This window comes from Canis lupus, chromosome 7, assembly GCF_011100685.1.
Source record: "Canis lupus familiaris isolate Mischka breed German Shepherd chromosome 7, alternate assembly UU_Cfam_GSD_1.0, whole genome shotgun sequence".
Lineage (NCBI taxonomy): Eukaryota > Metazoa > Chordata > Mammalia > Carnivora > Canidae > Canis > Canis lupus.
The window spans coordinates 14,754,730-14,774,081 of NC_049228.1; the positions used below are offsets into that span (position 1 = coordinate 14,754,730).

Below are 19,352 nucleotides of genomic sequence, written 5' to 3' on the forward strand. Positions count from 1 at the left end.
AATTTACCACAATAACAAAATTATAGTATGGGAAAACTGCAGAGCGACGTCTTTTCTCTCTGCTTCCTGCCCCTGCTCTCTCTCTCCTCCTATGTATTCTTTCCTTTCATAAATATTTACTCAATGCCTATCAGGGCTGGGTGCTAGGGATACAGTGGTGAACAAAGCAAGTGTGGTTTCTGCCTTCATGTAGCTAAAAGGCTAGTGTGTGCGAGGAGGTGTCATAATCAAGAGACTGTAGAGATATGTCTGTGATGTGAGCCCTCTCTGTAATTCATTAGGACCCACCCACATTTTACAGTTTTGAGGTCTTGCTTTCCAAATCATCAGATCCTTTGGTGAATTGATTGTTTGTCATGTTTAGGGTTTCTCCTTTTTCTTTTTTTTAAGATTTTATTTATTAATTCATGAGAGACACACAGAGGCCGAGACAGGCAGAGAGAAGCAGGCTCCCTGTAGGACTCAATTCCAGGACCCCGGAGTCACAACCTGAGCGAAAGGCAAACACTCAACCACTGAGCCACCCAGGTGCCCCTCTCCTTTTTCTTTTAATAAATTTGTTTATCTATCTCTGTACACATTATATATAATATGGCTAATTTTTAGCAATTCATTAATATATCATTAGACTGGCCAATATTCAATGTATTTGATGTATTTGTAAATATTTACATTTGCATTTATTTTTGTGGTTATATCACAATACAAATAATAATAGTATAATGGGGATTGTTAGTGATTATTATTATTGGTTTTCTTCTCTTCTTACTTTGCACACAGGTAGACTATATTTCTGCCTTCCTTCAGTTAAGTGGGTCACAGAGTTCTGGCTAATGAAATATGGTGTAAGTGCTACACACCACTTATAGCCTCTAGACCTCTTGTAAGGTCCTCCAAGCTTTTCTTCTTTGTCTCCAGGCTAGAGACAAAAAGTCTAGTGGAGGACTCTGAGGCTCTAAGTCTGGGTATCAGATGCCAGCCTTTGTAAATAAAGTTTTATTGAAACACAGCCACGTTCATTTTTTAAAAAGATTTTATTCATTCATGAGACACACACACACACACACACACACACACACACACACACACACAGAGGCAGAGATACAGGCAGAGGGAGAAGCAGGCTCCACGCAAGGAGCCTGATGTGGGACTCGATCTCGGGTCCCCAGGATTAGGCCCTGGGCTGAAGGCGGTGCTAAACTGCTGAGCCATCTGGCTGCCCACATCCATTTTTTAAAAAAATGTATTATCTATGGCACTTTTATACTACAAGGACAGGGCTGAATAGTTGCCACTGAGACCTCATGGCCTACAAAGTCTGAAATATTTACTATCTGGCCTGAAAGGAAGAAATTTGCCATCCTTAGGGGATAACAGAGCCACTTGAATGAGATAAACCTAAGTCCCTGAGTGGAGCAGAGCCCATCTTTCCCATATTCCAGGCCAGTTTGTATTATTATATGGAGATATGACAAAGAAAGAAACCTTGACTTTCTTAAGCCCCAGGTATTTTGAGGTTGGTTACTAGCATTATTTAGTTAAAAAATAAGACATTTTACATAATAAAAATGACAGCTAATATCTATTGGGCATTTTTATCACATACTGTTTTATGCTTCTGTATTCACTTCTCACAACAGCCTTATGAAGTATCTACTCTTAATGACCCTTCTACAGATGAATAATGGAAGGCTATATGATTTGCTCACGGATTCAGTTGGTGAGAGGGAAGCTTAGATTCATACCCAGGCAGCCTGGCTCCAGTGTGCAGGCTTTAATTTCTTCTCTTTTTCCCCCCATATTTATATGACTTAACAGTCTGCAGGTTCTTTCCCAGATGCTTTCCTATTTGATTCCCACCACAGATTTCTATAGGGCAGGTTGTATTTTTATCCTTATTGTTCAGGTGAGGAAATTGAACCAGAGAAGAGAAGCGTATTGCCAAAGGTTACTTGACTAGCAAGTGGAAGAACCAAACCCAGAGATTCTGACACCAGATCATGGGATCTTTTGACTCCACCACAGGGACTCTGGTGGACTTGGTGATTACTCCATATTTGAAGCAGAGTGTCTTCCTTGGGTCTTGGTTTACATTCAAAATGCACCAGCCTGTCAAATTGCAGTTGGACATTAGCCCATCCTTGAACAGTCACCATAACAACATAGACATATGGAGAAGAATGTGGGATGGGCAAAAACTGATGCCAGTCTAGGGGAGGATAGAGTTTTGCAAGGAGTGGGGGTGGGTCAAGGAACTCCTCTGGGTATGTAGATACAGACTGAGGATGGGTGAGAGGGACACTGTCCTAGGAGCCTTTATTATCATATTTCATCCAGGATGACACCGCTCACCAACTTAGCACAACTTCTTGTAACTATATGGTGCTTTTAGGACAGTGTTTCTTAAGACATGATTGGGGGCGGAGATGCTTGTTAAAAGTACAGATTCCTGAGTGCACCCAAGATCTATCATATGAGAATCTCTGGAGGGAGGTCCCAGGAATCTGCATTTTAGAAAACCAGCAGTGTAGATGATTCCGATGTACAATAAAGCTTGAGAACCACAGCCTTAGGAGGTCACAGCAAATAAAAATAATTTTGTTCCTCCCTTGTGGTTGGCTAGTGAGCTAACTCAGAAAAGAAAAATCCCTGGATAAATATTTCTGTGCCAGGAATGTCTCCTCTCTGAACAGGTGGGTGAGGACTCTGAATAGCGTCATTCTCTGCCTTCCCCTTTGCTGGACAGAAAACCTATGAACTCTATGAGTCCTCTTCTCTAGAGAATCCTTTTTAGAGGAGGACTCAGCATGGCATCTAAGTTGTGTAGTATCATATTTTAAAAACAGTTTCCTTTTTGTGATTTTTCATTTCCAGCAGTTGGGGATGGGAACCCTTCTGCTCTCTTCTTGTGCAGGACAGGCAGAGGGAGCAGAGCCAGGAGAGTGTCAGGGCCACCACTTACCTTTTAGTCCCATTTCCACTCACCACCTATCTCCCAGCCCATGCTACCTGGTGATGTATACAATGGAGACTTCCTCTTCCTTGCTGAACTCAAGACTTTCAAGATATGAAGATGGTACACTCACAAGAGCATAAGCTTTGTTGACTTCCTGGTATATCTACTTTTCAGAAGGTGACTGAAGGATTCACATAATCTGGAGGAATGAGAAAATGAGCAGTGAAGAGGTGGGAGTCAGAAGAGCAGGAACCCAATGAGAGGATACATGTCCTTGGTACAGTGGACTCCCCCCCGGGCCTAAGAAGTACAGACAAGCCAACAGGATGCATGGGCCATTATTTCTTAAGCAATCAAAAATAGAATAAAACTTAACACTCTTGATAGGGTAAAAAGAGAAGGATCACACAAATGACAAAATATTCCTCTGTGGAGGCAGATCTCAGTTCCAACTCTGGGAGGGTAAGAGGAGTAAAGATTTCCTTACCCTGCTGCTCCATGTGGACTGGCAAGCAAGGGAAGAGTTCTTAATGGGGCTGCTGGGTTTCAAATAAGTAATTTTCCCTCCTCAGGACACCTGTATTTAAAAAATCCCATCCCCTGCCCATTAGCCAAAAATAGCAATAAAGAATAAGAAGAGAGGTTGGTAGAAAGTAAGGGTTAGAGGAAAAAGACAGGTGCCCTTGGAGATTTCATTAGCTAATTTTTGGGCCAGTAACTCAGAGCCACAAGGCCTGTTTTCCTTCAATTACGGACTAGGGGAGAGGGCCATAGGATAGCAACTTGGCAACTTGGCCCTCAGGAAGCTTCTTATTTTATTTTATTATTTAATTTAATTTAATTTAATTTAATTTAATTATTTTATTTCTTGATTTTTTTAGGAAGCTTCTAATTTGGTATGTCCACCCTTGATTCTATTTTATGGGTTTCCATTTCCTCTTTTGGCCTACTGCTGCAGAACCTGACCCATGGACATAGACTGAGTAATAATGATGGAGTCCGAGAGATGCATTTAAAAAAGCAAAGTTCACACAGTGAAATAAGTCAATCAGAGAAGGACAAACATTATATGGTCTCATTCATTTGGGGAATATAAAAAATAGTGAAAGGGAATAAAGGGGAAAGGAGAGAAAATGAGTGAGAAATATCAGAGAGGGAGACAGAATATGAGAGACTCCTAACTCTGGGAAATGAACAAGGGGTCGTGGAAAGGGAGGTGGGCGGGGGTGAGGGTGACTGGGTGACGGGCACTGAGGGGGGCACTTGATGGGATGAGCACTGGGTGTTATGCTATATGTTGGCAAATTGAACTCCAATAAAAAAAAAATTCACACAAGTTTATAAAGTTTTACCAGGACACAGTCACACACATTTATTTGCATATTGTCTGAGTGTTTTCATGTTATAACAGCAGAATTTGAGTACTTGCAACAAAAAATCACATGGCCTACAACATCTGAAATATTATGTTTTTTTTACAGAAGGATTTGCCAGCTCCTCTAGATCTAGAGATCTCACACTGCATTTAAATGCTTAGCTTCGAAGGGACACATAGCACTCTACTCACAACTCATTGGCCGAAATGTTCACATGACCCCACTGGACCACAGGATGCCATGAAGTGCATCCTACTATGTGCCCAGGGTGGGGGATGACCAGACTATTTGGCAAACCCTACTAATGACCACCACAACAGCCTACTATGTGTTGACCTCAAGACTGAGTGCTAGATATAGAAACATAAGCCAAAATCCCTGATATCAAGGACTTCAAGGAATGCCAGAATTTGGGGGCTGGGCAGGAGGAAGGCTAACTATAGAGTAGATTCAAGTGTCCTTCCTTGGAATATGTAGACTGTTTCGTCTATATTGCTTAAGATAGAAGATGTTGTCTCAGTTTGATGATAGCCAGACCTGGGGACTGGCCGGCTTGGCAGGCAGTGGGGGCGACAGATTCCCCTGATGAACATTTATATCAATAATAGAAGGGTTGTTTAACAGGAATTCTTAAAAGAAAGATGAGATAATTTCATGTTTTGATATTCGTAAAATTGATTCTGTTGAAGCAGAGCTCTGCAGTGCATATTATTGTGCTGTAATTTTGGCAAAGATGTGATTCAGATTGGCAAAGTGTCTGGGAAGGGGAAATCCAGGGAGGAGAGCGAGAGCTGGCTGGGCCAGGAAGCAGAGGCCAGGAGCCAGGTCCTGGTGGCCCGGTGAGAGCCGGGACAGTGGCCCGGGAGCCTTGGCCATGGAGGAGCACGAGGGAGAGGAGGCTGCGGCTGGGAGAACCCGAGAGTGCTTGAGTTTCTGGTAGTGCTGAAGCCTGTGGAGGGAGTGGGAGCACCCCGGGGACGGGTGCGTGCATGTGTGTGGTGAGGGAGAGACATTTAAACATCGTAGGAATGAAGGATAAATTTAAAATCCATCAAGCAGAGTTGAGACAGAATGACAACGTGAAGAACATGAATCACTCTTTCTAGGGACCCACCCAACTGTTTGCAGATTTTGAAATGTATTTTTCCCTTCATTTCTCCTCCCTTCCAAGCTTATCCTGGACCTTTAACTTCCTTCCTCTGCTCCTCTGACCCATGCTTGATGGCTGCATACCTAGCACTGACCAGTGTGTCCCCAGAGCCTCCAGCCCAGCATCACTGATGCTTTGGGGTGTGGTGTGGGTAGGGCTGGGAAGACCAGGCCAGGTGCTAGAAATACAGGAGGGGACAAATGAGGAGGATTTTGAATGACCTGCTTTCCAGGGAAGTCAGGATCTATTCAGTGTTCACATGGGGCTTTATTACATACCCAGAAAGATCATCCTGGCCTTTTCTTGTCCACCTGCTGTCTTGGTGTGATGCGGAGGGGGCTGGGAGAGGCATCTATTTATTCTGCTTCATGTGATAGTGATAGTGTGGTCAGTATAATGGAAAAAAAATCATAAGCCAGGATTTGAAACCTGAGCTGTCTCCCAGCTCTGACTTTGAGTGGTGGTGTGGCCCTGGGCAACTCTCTACATCTCTGTACCTCAGCTTCCTCACCTATAAAATGGCATGGCTATACCATTAAGATTCCTACCCATTTGAGTATTCTTTGCTGTAATGACTTTCAGTTCAGACCAGGGGGGCCAGTGGTGGCATCTGGAGGGTAGCATTCTGGGAAGATGCCTCCCCTGGGCACCTGGCACAGACCCCAGTGCATAGCGGGTGCTCATGAAGCACCGATTGAGTGATCTGGATGCAAGGGTTTCTCTGAGCATGTGACACTGCTCAGTGCCAAGGGGGCATGTGTGTGCCACTTGTGGTCACTAGGGGTGTGGTTTGGAACGTGGGTGGGGAGGAGGCCAGGGATTCAGGTGTTGGGAGTCATGGCTGGAAGAGAGACAGTGAGCAGATATCTCAAAAAGGTGGTAGGTTTGGGCCCTCTCACATTGGACAGTCTGTCCCCCAGACCTCAGACTTGCCATGGGAACTGTTTTGGATTCTTTAGTCCCCCAAATCCTCTCTGCACATGCTCTTCCTTTTGTCCATAATCTGCTCCCTTTCCTCACCTGGCAAGTACTGCTTAAATAAATGCAGCATAATACTCATCTCCTCCACAAAGCCCTTCCAGCTCCCAGATGGGCTTTGGTGCCCCTACTGTAAGCTCACACAGCAATGGGGCCTACCTCAATCACAGCCTATCGTGTTGCATGGTCAGAACTGATGCTTTTCCTGTTTCTCCCATGAGGAGGATGTGGACTGAATCCAGCGCATTGCAGTGTACCCCGTGCCTGGCACAGTGCCTGGCACATGGTAAGCTCTCAGTATTGACTGAATGAGTGTGTCTTTCACAGGGAAATCTGGCCACATCCTCCTTGGCATGGAAAAGGAAATGAGGCTCAAGGACGCTAGCAGAGGCACCTGATTCCACACTTGTTTCCCAGATCCTGCGCTGGATGCATGCATTAGGAAAGGAGGAAGGGGCCTATACAGGGGTCCCAGTTCTCAAAGATAGGCAGCCTGTGGCTGATCCTGGGGAGAGAGTGCGAGAATCAGGGCAGCAGGTGGTGGGTGGCATTTCTCCAGAGGAGTCAGGACACTGAGGAATGGGTAAGATTCTTTCACCCGAATGGGAGAAAACTGGGAGAGAACAGCCAGCTAAGGTGTCTGCGGCTGGGGCCCAGAAAGATAGCCTTTGGAGTTCTCCTCTCCTTGTAGCGGTACCCGGGGCCATTCATGACGTTGCATCTAATCATTTGTTTAACCTCTGTCTTCTGCACTGGACTGTGAAGTTCATGGGGCAAAAATCAAGTCTATTTTACCTAACTTACCTCTGGATACTCAGCACTTGGCGCTCAGCCTGGTCCACAGCGGATGCTCCTGAGCTCAGCGATCATTTGCGGGGTGCCTGCTGTGAGCCAGCTTCTGGGCCGGACCTGGGACCTGGGACCTGGGACGGAGCTGTGGGGCAGCCCCAAGCTTTGACGTCATTAACCTCTTGCTTTTCTCTCTTTCTCTCGTGCTCCCCTCCCCCACCCCGCGCAGAGCAATGTTCTGGGATGGTGCCCGAGATGCGTGGACCGAGCCCAGGCCGCAGGCTGCCCGAGCCCGCCCCCTGCCCCGCCGCGGCCGGGAGCCCTGAGCCCTGGGCCGCGGGCCGCCGCCGCCACGTCCTGGCCCTGCCTGAGGAGGAGGCATGGAGGCCCCAGCAGTGCTCCCTGCTCGAGGCCGACGCCTCGGACGAGGTGGGCATGCTGCCGGCCTCCCCGCGCGCCGCCGCCTCCGGCGTCGACAACTTCTTCCCGGTGCAGGAGGGCGAGGGCGCGGGCTGGGAGGGCGGTGCGGCCCTGGACGCCGGCGCCGGCCCCTTCCTCCCGGTGAGCCCCGAGGTGATGAAGCGGCGGCGCGGGGGCCTCATCGAGCAGCGCGACATCATCAAGGCCCACGAGGCGCACAAGATGCAGAGCACCCCACAGGCGCGGCGCAAGGAGTGGGAGTGAGTACGGGAAGGCGGCCCGCGGGCGCCCGGGGCGGGGAGGGTGGCCCGGGGGTCGGTGCCTTTGTCGCTGCTGCCGCTCAAGAGGCGCTTGACCCCTCGAACGAGGCCCCTGCGGTGAGCCGGGACCTCGCCAACCAGCTGTAGGCTGCGTCCCACCGCCCTGAGGCCTACCTCCATCAAAAGGCCGCAACCCGCCTTCCCCTCCAAAGCATCCGTAGTTTACTAAGACCTGGGGAAGGAGCTGTGGTCTGTCTGTTCCACACTCTGAGCCTCCCTGGAAAGAGGGGTTCTGTAAAACCATGGAGAAGCCACCAAAACACGAATCATCAGCCTCATCTTAATTCTGGAATTGTAGCTAAACGTACGCTTGCTAATGTCATCCTTGGGGTGATGATTACATTTTGGGGGCAAGTCTTCAGTGGTGGAAGAGCTCATGGCCCCCATAGCTTTATGTCTGATCCTTTAGGGTAGAGCAATCTGTCTTAGACTGCCTTTAACTCAATTCACGCCTATGGAGAAGTTGCGCCTTATTCCAGTGTCCTACGTTAAAGGAAGAGCATATTGCATCTGATTCTCATTTGGTGCTCCACGTGTATACCCCACCTAGGGGCTTTGTTTCATATTTTTGGATGTCAGTGTATGTTCTGCATGTTTGCATGTCTTGTGGTCTGTATGTCTTTAGGTTGTTGAGTTGTTGGATGTCATTAAGTGCAAAAAGACTAATAATAGATGTTTTTTTTATGGCGGTGGTTATGGTAGAGTTTACCTCTCTGGCCTCATTAGACATTCTGGGTGGTGCAAAGTGGGGTGGATTAGCTGATCTCTGGAGGTCTTTTCCTATGGATGTCACAATGTTTACTGGTTCGTCATCCATCCATTCATTCATTCATTCATTCAGCGGGCCCTGATGTGTGCCAGGCTCCTGGGATTCAGAGAGGAGTCAGGCATCTGGCAATCAACCTTCTCTCCTGTTGTTCGTGTCCAAGTACTGTTAGTCTTTAAAATCCTACATAGCTCTAAAAGCCAGGCAACATCCTAAGCACCCATATTAACTTATGTTAATCCTTAACAGAAGTTATGAGGTAGATACAGTTATTATCCAGATTTAACCAGTGAGGCACAGAGAAGATAGGTGACTTTCCCAAAGTCATTCCAATAATAACTATGTTGTTACTGTGATTTGATGATTTGGACTCTGGCAGTCTGGTTCTAGAATCCATGCTTCTATTCACAATGGCACAGTGCCTTTCTTTCCAATTCTCACAGTACTTAAAGTCTATCTCAACCACCAATTGAGATGCCATGACAAGAGCACTGGCTTAGAGGTTGAGACATTTGGGTCTAATTCCCAGGGTGATCTAAATAGTGGTATGATGTTGAATCTAGTTAGTGGTATGACATTGAATAAGTCACCTCATGGCTTCAAAAAATGAGGAGGTGTCCATTTGAATATCACATGGCTCCGATAGTATTTCTTTGTATTCAGAAGTACTGTATTTCTCTGCACCTCCGTCTTGTTTTCCTGAGAGGATTCTGAACAACTCCAGGCCAGAGACTATCTTACACATTTTTCGTGTCACTCAGTGCCTGTCATATGGCCTAACTCAAGAATTCCTACAACACTCACTGAAAAACTAGCTTCACCATGACAAGCAATGCATACGTAACTCTTTATCTTTCTCTAAGTTAAACTTTTGCTAGTTGGGAGGTATAAAAGTCTAGTAGCAGCGACCTACTAGGAGTCATGGTGGGGTTGGTTGAGAGACTATGCTTTCACCTAGGAAGGTCCACGAGGAGGTGAAACAGAGCAGATACATCAGTGGCTGGGTGGTGGGGGAGGGGTTGTCAGCTTTCCTGAGTGTGGTTGTGGAAGAATTAAGGAGGAGATACCAGGGAAGTAGGAAGAAAGCCATAGTGTGGGGTACCTGGGTGGCTCAGTTGGTTAAGCATCTGCCTTTGGCTCAGGTCATGATTTCAGGGTCCTGGGATCGAGCCCATGTCTGGCTCCTTGCTCAGCAGAAAGTTGTTTCTCCCTCTGCCTCTCCCTCCACTCATGGTGTGCTCTCTCTCTCTCTCTCTCTCTCTCTAATAAATAATTAAGATCTTAAAAAAGAGAAAGCCAGAGAGTGAAGAGACAAAGAAGTAAAGAGAAGGTATCTGTTCAGAAGGAAGGAGTCATCTTCTATAGAAGAGGTTTTTGAGAGGTCAAATAAAATGAGGATGGAGAAGGGATCACTGATTTCAGCAATATGGAGGTGACCTTAAAGGTTGCAGTTCAGTAGGATTATGGGGCCAGGCCCCAATTGGAATGGGTGAAGAGAAAATGAGAGGTGATAGAGACAATGCTGCCCCACTGCCTGCCTCTTAATGCTCACAGCCTTATCACTGCAGCCCTTATGGAGACCTCCATGGTTAATAACGTCATGCCTTTTTCCTTGCCCATCTAAACTCCATCCTCATATGGCTCTACATGCCTTAATCAGACCCACTTCCTGCTCCTTGCTAGCTCCCAAACCCTAATATTTTACTGTCTGGAACTCTTGTTCCATCATCAGAAAAATCCTCTACGTTTTTCTAACCTTCTCGGACATTCCCTTCATGTCCTTGGTACCGTGCATCTCCCCCAAGAGCATGGCTTGATCGGCAGCTGCCTTATATGGTAGCCGCCTTCCCTCCCAAACTTCCTCACACTCTTGAGCCTGAAGCTGGGGTAGGTGTCTCCTCATTATTGCTTCTGGACCATTATTCCTCATGCCTGTTCTAAAATAGCAACTTTGGAGCTTATGGCATCATGCAATAGCACCTGCTGCTTCTTTTTGTAGCTATCTGCAGACTCCTAGGCCAGTCCTCTTTATTCCAGAAGACTTTAGCTCTTGGTTTATTGCCTGTCTCCCATCTCTCCTCTTGCCATCAGTCTTAGTGATTTTCATATCCACTTAAATGACCTCTCCTAGACACTGGCCTCTTAGAGGCTTAAATTCTTCTCCTTCATGGTTTTGCCTCCATCTTTGCAGCTGAGACCTTACTTCCATGACCTGCCCAGACCTTGTAACTGCCCTGCTCCATAATCTCAGTTTCAAGCATCCTACTCTCTGACCACCACCTCTTTGTCCAGTTCACTCCCTCTAATAATTAGTTCCCAAGATTCTTTAACCTCACTGGCATCCACAAAACAGCGATCGTATTACTTTTTTTGCTACTCCCCTCCTCAGTCATGTCCTCACTTCTCATCTTATCAAATTAAATTCCACTGTAAGCACCAAAAATACTTTCCAGAGCAAAATGGTGATGTCAGTCTTGAGGTCTCCTCTTACCCTCCCAACCCTTTCTCCAGCCAAGTTCTCAGAGCCAGTCATCAGCCAGGGGCAAGAATGCTGGATGCCTCCCAAGCTGCTCTTGTCTCTACTTCATGCTTCCTCATCCTTGTTTACACCTCAACATCCTTGCCCCTCCGTAGCTCCATTATACTGGTCTAGCTGGACTCCAACTGTGCTTAAATCCCACTTGCTACCTATTCTTCCCTTGCACTTGAGCAGTAGAACATTGATGTAGAAAATCTCGCAGCTATGCTTACTGGTCTCGCTATAAATCCGTGACCCCATACCTCAAGTTGTCCCTTGGTCTTGCTCAGAAATCCTGCTACTTTTCACCTTTCCATTCACCCTCACACTCTTTTAGAGATTACTAAATTTAGAGATACTTTCCTCTTAATTCTCAAACCCCAATATCTCCAGCCAGCCTTTTCTGAGCTCATAACTGCAACTGCCTTCCTACTTTACTGGGAAAAGAGCAGAAGTCAAAGAAGCTTTCAGGTGTTCCAACCACTGTATTGGCCATCCACTGCATCTGTATCCCTATTCCAGGCCTTTCCTTCAGTTTCTGTGGACCAACTACTCATCATGCTCCATGTGGAGGTCTAGAGGTAGAGTGTGATGAGCCCTTTTGTCTACATTCTCTGTCTCTGGTTCCCTCTGGAATGGATTGAAATCAGGCCTTTGTCCCAGTAAAGCAAATATCTTCCTTTCACCTCTTTTGCTGGTTTCCTCTTCCTTTTTCCAATCCCCAAACATTGGGGGGCCCAAGGCTCCATCTACCATCTCTCACCAACACTTACTTCCTGGTGACCTCACTCAGTCCCAAACCTTTAGAAACCAGTGCAGATTGGTGACTCCCAAATTTGTATCTCTGGCCAAGACCTCTTCCCTGAATTTTAGATGCCACATACTTAATCAGCACCTTTACTTTCACATCCATAGGTATCTCAAGCAAAATCTGTCCAACAGCAAAATACCAATTTTCCTCAAAATCTGCTTTTCCTTTGGTCTTCTCTTTCTCAGTAAATGGAAGCTACATTCATTCTTTCTGTTGCTGGGGCCAGAAGCATTGGCATCATCCTGATTTCTCTCATACTGACATCCAATTCTTGCCAATCCCCATCAGTTTTCTCTTTGAAATGTGTCAGATCACATTTTATCACTTTTGCCACTATCTCTGTCATCTGAGTCACCTTTGATATGTATTTTTAATAGACACTTAAATGGTAGACACTTATATGGTACTTACTGGATACCCAACACTATTCTTTTTTTCTTAGAGATTTATTTTATTTGAGAGAGACAGTGAGCATGGGAAGTGAGCAGAGAGAGAGGGAGAGAGAATCTTAAGCTGACTCTGCATTGATCAAGGAGCCTGATATGGGGCTTGATCTCATGACCCTGAGATCATGAGCTGAGTCAAAATCAAGAATTGGATGCTCAGTCTATCCCAGGATCGACTCCCACATCAGGCTCCCTGCATAGAGCCTGCTTCTCCCTCTGCCTGTGTCTCTGCCTCTCTCTCTCTCTCTCTCTCTCTCTCTGTCTCTCATGAATAAATAAAAAAAAATCTTTAAAAAATGGGATGCTCAACCAACTGTGCCATCTAGGCACCCCTACCCAGCACTATTCATAATTCTTTAATTTATTTAATCCTTGTCACAATTGAATGAGACCAGTATTATTATTATCCTCATATTAACAGTTGGGGCACAGAGAGTTTGAGTAACTTGTCCAAGATGATTACTGTAGCCACTCTTTTTTTTAATTTTTATTTATTTATTCATGAAAGACAGAGAGAGAAAGAGAGAAGCAGGCTCTATGCAGGGAGCCTGATGTGGGACTCGATCCCAGGGCTCCAGGATCATGCCCTGGGCCAAAGGCAGGTGCTAAACTGCTGAGCCACCCAGGGATTCCCAACTGTAGCCACTCTTAACTAACTAGCCTCCCTGCTAGAGTCTCCTTACCCCACTGAAGCTAAGGATTTTTCTTTGTCTTTTTTTTTTTTTAAAGATTTACAAAGGAATTGGAAAGATAGTATACATGAACTCTCCATAATAGAGTCTTCAGAAATTTATCACATCAGTCCTCTGCTCAAGCCCTCTAGTGGCTCCCCGTGTCCCACAGATGAAGTCCTTAGCATGGTCTTTAAGGCTTTACATGATCCCTTCCTCTACCATTTGGACCTCCCCCCACCCCCAAACATGCACAGGTATCTTTGGCTATGTTCCTTAATCTCTTCCCCACTCATTCTGCTCCACCTGCACTGGTTCTGTGCCATTCCTTGAATGTGTTCAGATCATTCCCATCTCAGGGAATATTTTTGCTGTTTGCTTTTGCTTTTGCTGTTCCCTCCACCTGGAATGTTCTTTCCCCACAGAAGACTTGCATGACTCCCACTCACTTCAACTAGGTCTCTGCTCAGAGAAACCTTTCTGATCACCCTAGGTAGCATAGCATTCCCCCACTGTCACTCTCTTTCTCTGTTTATTCTCCTTTTTTTTTTTATCACAGCCCTTCCTGTTGTTATACATACACACACACACACACACATGCACATAAAGACACACACAAATACATTATATATATATCACATATATATATAATGTAATACATATATTACATCACATATATATATCACATATATAGTAATCTATCTCCCTCCACTGAAGTGTAGGCTTCTTGAAAGGAGGGACTTTATTTAATCTTAAGAGTATAAGACAATGTCTTGTATGTAGTTGGCTCACAATAAGTATTAGTTGAATGAATGAGGAAGTAAATGCACTGAGGGGAATTGATACCCATTCCAGTCCACTAGCTTCTGGGGAAAGAGGTAGCTGAGTTCCCTGGGTTAGCTGTGTGGTTCTGCAGGTTGTTGACTGCCCAAGGCCCTCCAGTTGAATAGTCAGCAGAGGAAGTGGGGAGTCTGTTCTCTGCCCTCCTGCTCAGGACACTGTGTCTACTTAGTGCATCTTGGAGAGATGGAGCCTTCTTTCTGTCTCAGGCCTCTGTCTTCTCCTGACTTACATAGAATCATCCTGACACTAAGACCGGGGCAGCCTAGTCCTTTGTCAAGAAATGGGTTTGCTACAATAGGAAGTCAGGAAGGTTTCTCTGTCGGGAGCCCTGCACTTCCTGCTCCTCCCTCAGCTCCAGCCTCCCCCTGCAAGGCCTTGTCCACCGCCCACACAGCTGACAGCCTATGGCACACATAGCAGCTTTACAAATCCTGCCTTCTTGGCACTGACTCAGGAGCCTAGTGATGCACGAAGCTGACTAGAAACCAGCCTGGGAGGTTTCCAGATTTTTTTGCCTTTGGCTGGGTGAACCAAATGTGGTAGGGGGAGGAGTTGAGAGGGCAGAGAAGACCTCAAGGAAGGGGACAGAGGATAGGTGATTCAAATGAAGCAGAATTTCTTGTGCAGAATTCTGTTTTCCAAAGAACCTATTAAAAGGTTTGCTCAGGCCTAGTGTAAGGGCTACGAGGACCTCTTGGGCAATGCTAACTATTCCTCGTGGACTGAATTTTGTAGCTTTATAAAGGCATGAAAGCATGTTTTACTCATACTTTAAAAGAATTCCTCCCAGCTTATCAAATGTTTTCATGTATACTATCTCATCTGACCCTCACAAGGACCCTGTGGACTAGCGATTGTTATTATTCTTTTAAGAGAAAAAAAGGAGTTGGGGGGCTGAGGGAGAGGGAGAGAAAGAATCATAATCAGGCTCCACACCCAACACGGAGCCCGACAAGGGGCTCAATCTTACAACCCTGAGATCATGACCTGAGTCAACATCAAGAGTCAGATGCTTCACTGAATGAGCCACCCCGGCGCCCCTGGACTAGCTATTATTATTCTTAATTTATGGAGGAGAAAAATGAGTCCCAAAGTCCAAAGTGGTGCTAGGTCAAAAAACCCATGTCTTAATAATGACTGTCACCATTTGTTGAGCACTGGCTATGTGCTAGGTGCTTTGCATGTATTATTTATTCTAATGAAAATCATAGGTACTATTATAAAGAGTAGAAACATTTCATATGGGACTATTATTGCATATGGATTTGGAAGAAAGGAAATTATGTGTAACTTAAGTCTGCGTAGGTTGGTACAACATACTCTAAAAAGAGGGAAGCAGTATTTCCATAATCATAGTACTTATCACACTATATTCTAATTGCCTATTTACATGTCCGTATCCCCCACTAGACTGTAAAGCACAGAAGTCTGTCTGCTTCCAATGGGTCTCTCATCACTTGGCACAGTGTCCAGCACACAAGAGACACTTAATAGATATTTGAAAAATGAAAAAAAAAAACCCTCATGATTTTATACACCAGATAACTGGCTTGATGAGGTTATGTGCCTTACCCAACATCACATAGCTAGTGAGGGTTCAGTTCACCCCAGGCCCTCTGACTTCAGTGCCTACCTCATTTCATTGATGCCTTCTGCCCATAATAGTATCCACCTGTGGTCTTTACACAGTGGTAGACAAGTGACAGGAACCTAATTATACTATTAAGGGCTGATTCTTGCCATGCTACTTGTAAACTATGGGACCTGGCCAGGCTATAACTTCTCTGCATTTTTAGAGTGAAAATGAGTAATAATACCTTGCAGGTCTGTTGTGAATTTGGACCATGTTTACTAGATTATGTATGCTGCTGTGGATCCTCAAAATACTGGTGAACCCCAGGGTTATTCCTGGACTCTACTCTGTCTACACGGTCTCCCTGGGTAACCTCAACCAGGTCCACATACCTGAAGATGATCCCCAAATATAGATTTCCTAAGAACCTTTGACTCTTGTAGCCAAAGGGGAGGCTGGCAGCTTTACATTATCGTCTAATCAGCATCTAAAACTTAACATGGCTAAAGCAAAAGTCTTGATTCTCTCCTGACCCAACCCAGACCCCCCCATTCTCAGTAGGTGGCACCACATCTACCCAATTGCTCAAGCCAGAAACTTCTATTGTCCTTTTATTACTCTCTTTCCCTTTTCTTCCACTTCCAATTAGTTGGTAAGCCCTGTCAACGTGTCTCCCAAACATTTTCCAAATCTGAACACTTCTGTGTCCCTGGTGTTACCAATCTCTTCCGAGCAACTGTCACTTGGGCCATTGCCAGGGCCTCCTAATTGGCCTCTCTCCTTATATCTTTGTTTTTCTGTGATCAGGAATGTGGCTGTTCACATAACAGACAAGGGCATTTTAAAAGGATGTAAACCAAATCATGCTTCTGTGATGTAACTTCCTTCTGCACTCAGAATAGAATCTGAGCCCCTCTCCCTGGCTTGTAAAGCCTTGTAGCACCTGGCCTTGGGTGGCTCCTGACCTCATCATGACAACTCGTTCCCTTGTTCCTTACTCTCCTGCCCACTTTCAGGCCAAGCCAATGCCTTCTATGTTTCTGCCTTGTCCCCCAGCCTGCAGTGTTCTCTCTCCACATTTTTGTAAGGTTGGTCCATTCTTGTCCTCTAGACCTCAGCTTAACTGATGCCTCCTCAAAGAGGTTAGTCTTCACCACATAGTTTAAAATAGACATCTTGTAAGTCTGGGTCCCATCACCCTGCATGGTGACTGTTGACTGCCTCTCCACAACAAGAGTGGAAGTGACACACTGCTGTGTCTATTCCATAGCCTCAGTTCCGGGAGCAATGCCTGCCATCTAGGCTTTCAGCGAATATTTATCAGTGAATGAATGAATGAATGAATGCCCAAGGAACAGTTGGTATGGTAAATTATGATCTGGATGCTTCCCTTGCCTCTGATAGCACCAGTCTATATAGTCTAGGGAGCTCAGGACACCAGGGGCTGTAGATCTCGACTGGGTCAGCCCCTGTAGCATCGAGCCTCATGGGCTGTGAAAACCCAGGCTGGTTAGATTGCAGGTTGTTGGGGGTGCTGTCTTCCTTCACATCCCCAAACCATGTGTTATTCGCCTTGGGAAAAATACTCAACCTTTCTGAACCTCAGATTCAACCTCATTTTCCTCCTTTGCTAGACTGTGGATAGTCACCTTTCTGACTTGTGATGAGCACAGAGAGTACTTAGTCCAGTGTTGGGTTGTTTTTTCCCCCTTGTGTCTGATTCTTCACCTTCAGGAGCCCATCACTTGCTGTCCATAGCAGAACATCTGTTTGCTAACACCTGTTGGTGCACAGGCTATAGCCAGGGTTGCCGTCAACTGTGTATGTCAGGCACCCCTCCGGCGATGAGATGAGGAAACATATGGTCCTGACACGTGGTATGGAGACAGGACACATCAGCCATTGTTGGTATTATTGGTATTATTACTGTTATTACCACTACCACTAACTATCATCATCTAGAGTAGCTGCCTTCTTTACAGAAGAGGGCATGAGGGCCCACAGGGCTGAGTGACTGTTGGTGCTTTGCACGAGTTGTTCTGCTGATTGTAAGCTCAGAGGGCTGCAGGGAGTGACAGGCTCTGAGGAACCAGCCCTAGAAGCCACACCTTGTTCTCTCCTGTGTCCCGCCACCCTGCGGGCCAGCAGGGTCAATAACTCAAGTGTCTAACCACATCCTCACCAGCTTTCATGCCACACCCAATGTTGCAGGCCAATTCTTTTGGAAACACATGTCCCAACCTTGAAGCTTTCCCATTGGGTTTTAAAAACCAGTGGATGGGGCACCTGGGTGACTCATATGGTTGAGCATATGCCTTTGGCTCAGGTTGTGATCCCAGGGTCCTGGGATCAAGTCCCGCATCAGGCTCCCTGCAGGGAGCCCACTTCTCCCTCTGCCTATGTCTCTGCCTCTCTCTCTGTTTCTCATGAATAAATAGATAAGATCTAAAAGAAAAAAAGGGATACTTGGGTGGCTCAGTGGTTGGGCGCCTGCCTTCAGCTAAAGTATTGATCCCAGGATCCAGGATCGAGTTCCGCATCAGCCTCCCTTTGAGGAGCCTGCTTCTCCCTCTGCCTGTGTCTCTGCCTCTCTCTCTCCCAGTCTGTGTCTTTCATGACTAAATAGCTCTTTAAAAGAAAAAAAAAAAAGAACCCAGTGGGCACCAGTTTTGCTCTGAGCTCTTTGAAAGGCAGCTAACCCCATGTAGATCCAATCAGGCTGAATGGGCTCCTCATTCCACAGGCGGCCACTTGCTGGTAAAAGCAGGCATCATTTGGTTTGCCTGAATGCTAGTGTCTATAAGGAATGTCACTGCCAGAAAGGCGCATGGGCAGAGTTTGTTCAGTTAAATAGGAAAGCGTTGTTGACTGATCTGGTATTTTAATACCATTTAAACTTGTATGCTCTTAGGAGGGGCTGGAATTCTTGAGGCCACTGCAGTACCCACCACTCCCCCTTGCCTTAGACAAGTAAGTTCACTTACTAGATGACCGACCGTCTTGACTGAGGGCACCTGAGTTTGTAGTGTCGCTGAATCTCACCTCTGTACTCAAAGAGGAAGCATTTCAGGCTTGTAGGGTTGTAGTATCACAGACTCACAGAAACCAGAGCATAGTGCCAACGGAATACAAAAATCATGAAATTTCACACCCTGTGCTGTCACTAGCCAACAATAAGCTTGAGGACCACAAGCCAAGTAAGGACCTATAGCATGTACCCTGCCTTGGAATTCTGAGCAGAACAGGAAGCTGCTGAGAATCCAGAGACTGGGCTCCTCCTAGGAGTTGACACAATTTGGGTGAATGCATAGAAATTTAAGATGGGCCCTTTGGGGAAATGTCAACACACATCCTTGAAATTTTTTTGGTCTACCCTCCAGAGATTTGAAAATAAGGGTCTCTTTCTATGTATGGTCTCTAATGACTTTTCTTTTCCTACATTTTTCCTCCTGCAGTTCTCTAAACACTTCCCCTAGAGAATTAGGCTACGGGGATACGCTGGGTGGTGAGTGGTGAGCCGGAGCAGTGTGGTTGCTATGCAGGTGCCCAGCCCCTCGCTCAGTGCCTGGTGATGCCCACCTCTCAAAGGGAATGAAGACATGACATCTCTGCCTCTTGGCCAAAGCCACTGGATGCCCCAAGAGAAAACAGGATCCTTTCACCTTCTCCAGTGATGTCTGAAATCAGGGCTTAGTGGTGGTGGGGGGGGGGGTGTCAAATGTTTCTCTGCTGTCC

General features: G+C 46.0%; 1 protein-coding gene across 12 annotated transcripts in view; it reads left to right on the forward strand.

The window, feature by feature from the left end:
- The first annotated feature begins 7,786 nt into the window (after positions 1-7,786).
- CACNA1E (calcium voltage-gated channel subunit alpha1 E) overlaps positions 7,787-19,352 on the forward strand; it is a 382,029-nt gene continuing 370,463 nt past the window's right edge. For 9 of the 12 annotated variants that reach the window (XM_038542199.1, XM_038542206.1, XM_038542201.1 and 6 more), the window contains exon 1: positions 7,793-7,929. In XM_038542199.1, coding sequence (XP_038398127.1) covers positions 7,826-7,929 — 104 coding nt within the window. In that variant the 5' untranslated portion in view covers positions 7,793-7,825. Of the gene's footprint in view, positions 7,930-19,352 lie in introns of all 12 variants that reach the window. The other 3 variants (XM_038542200.1, XM_038542209.1, XR_005361978.1) reach the window with 2 other exon arrangements.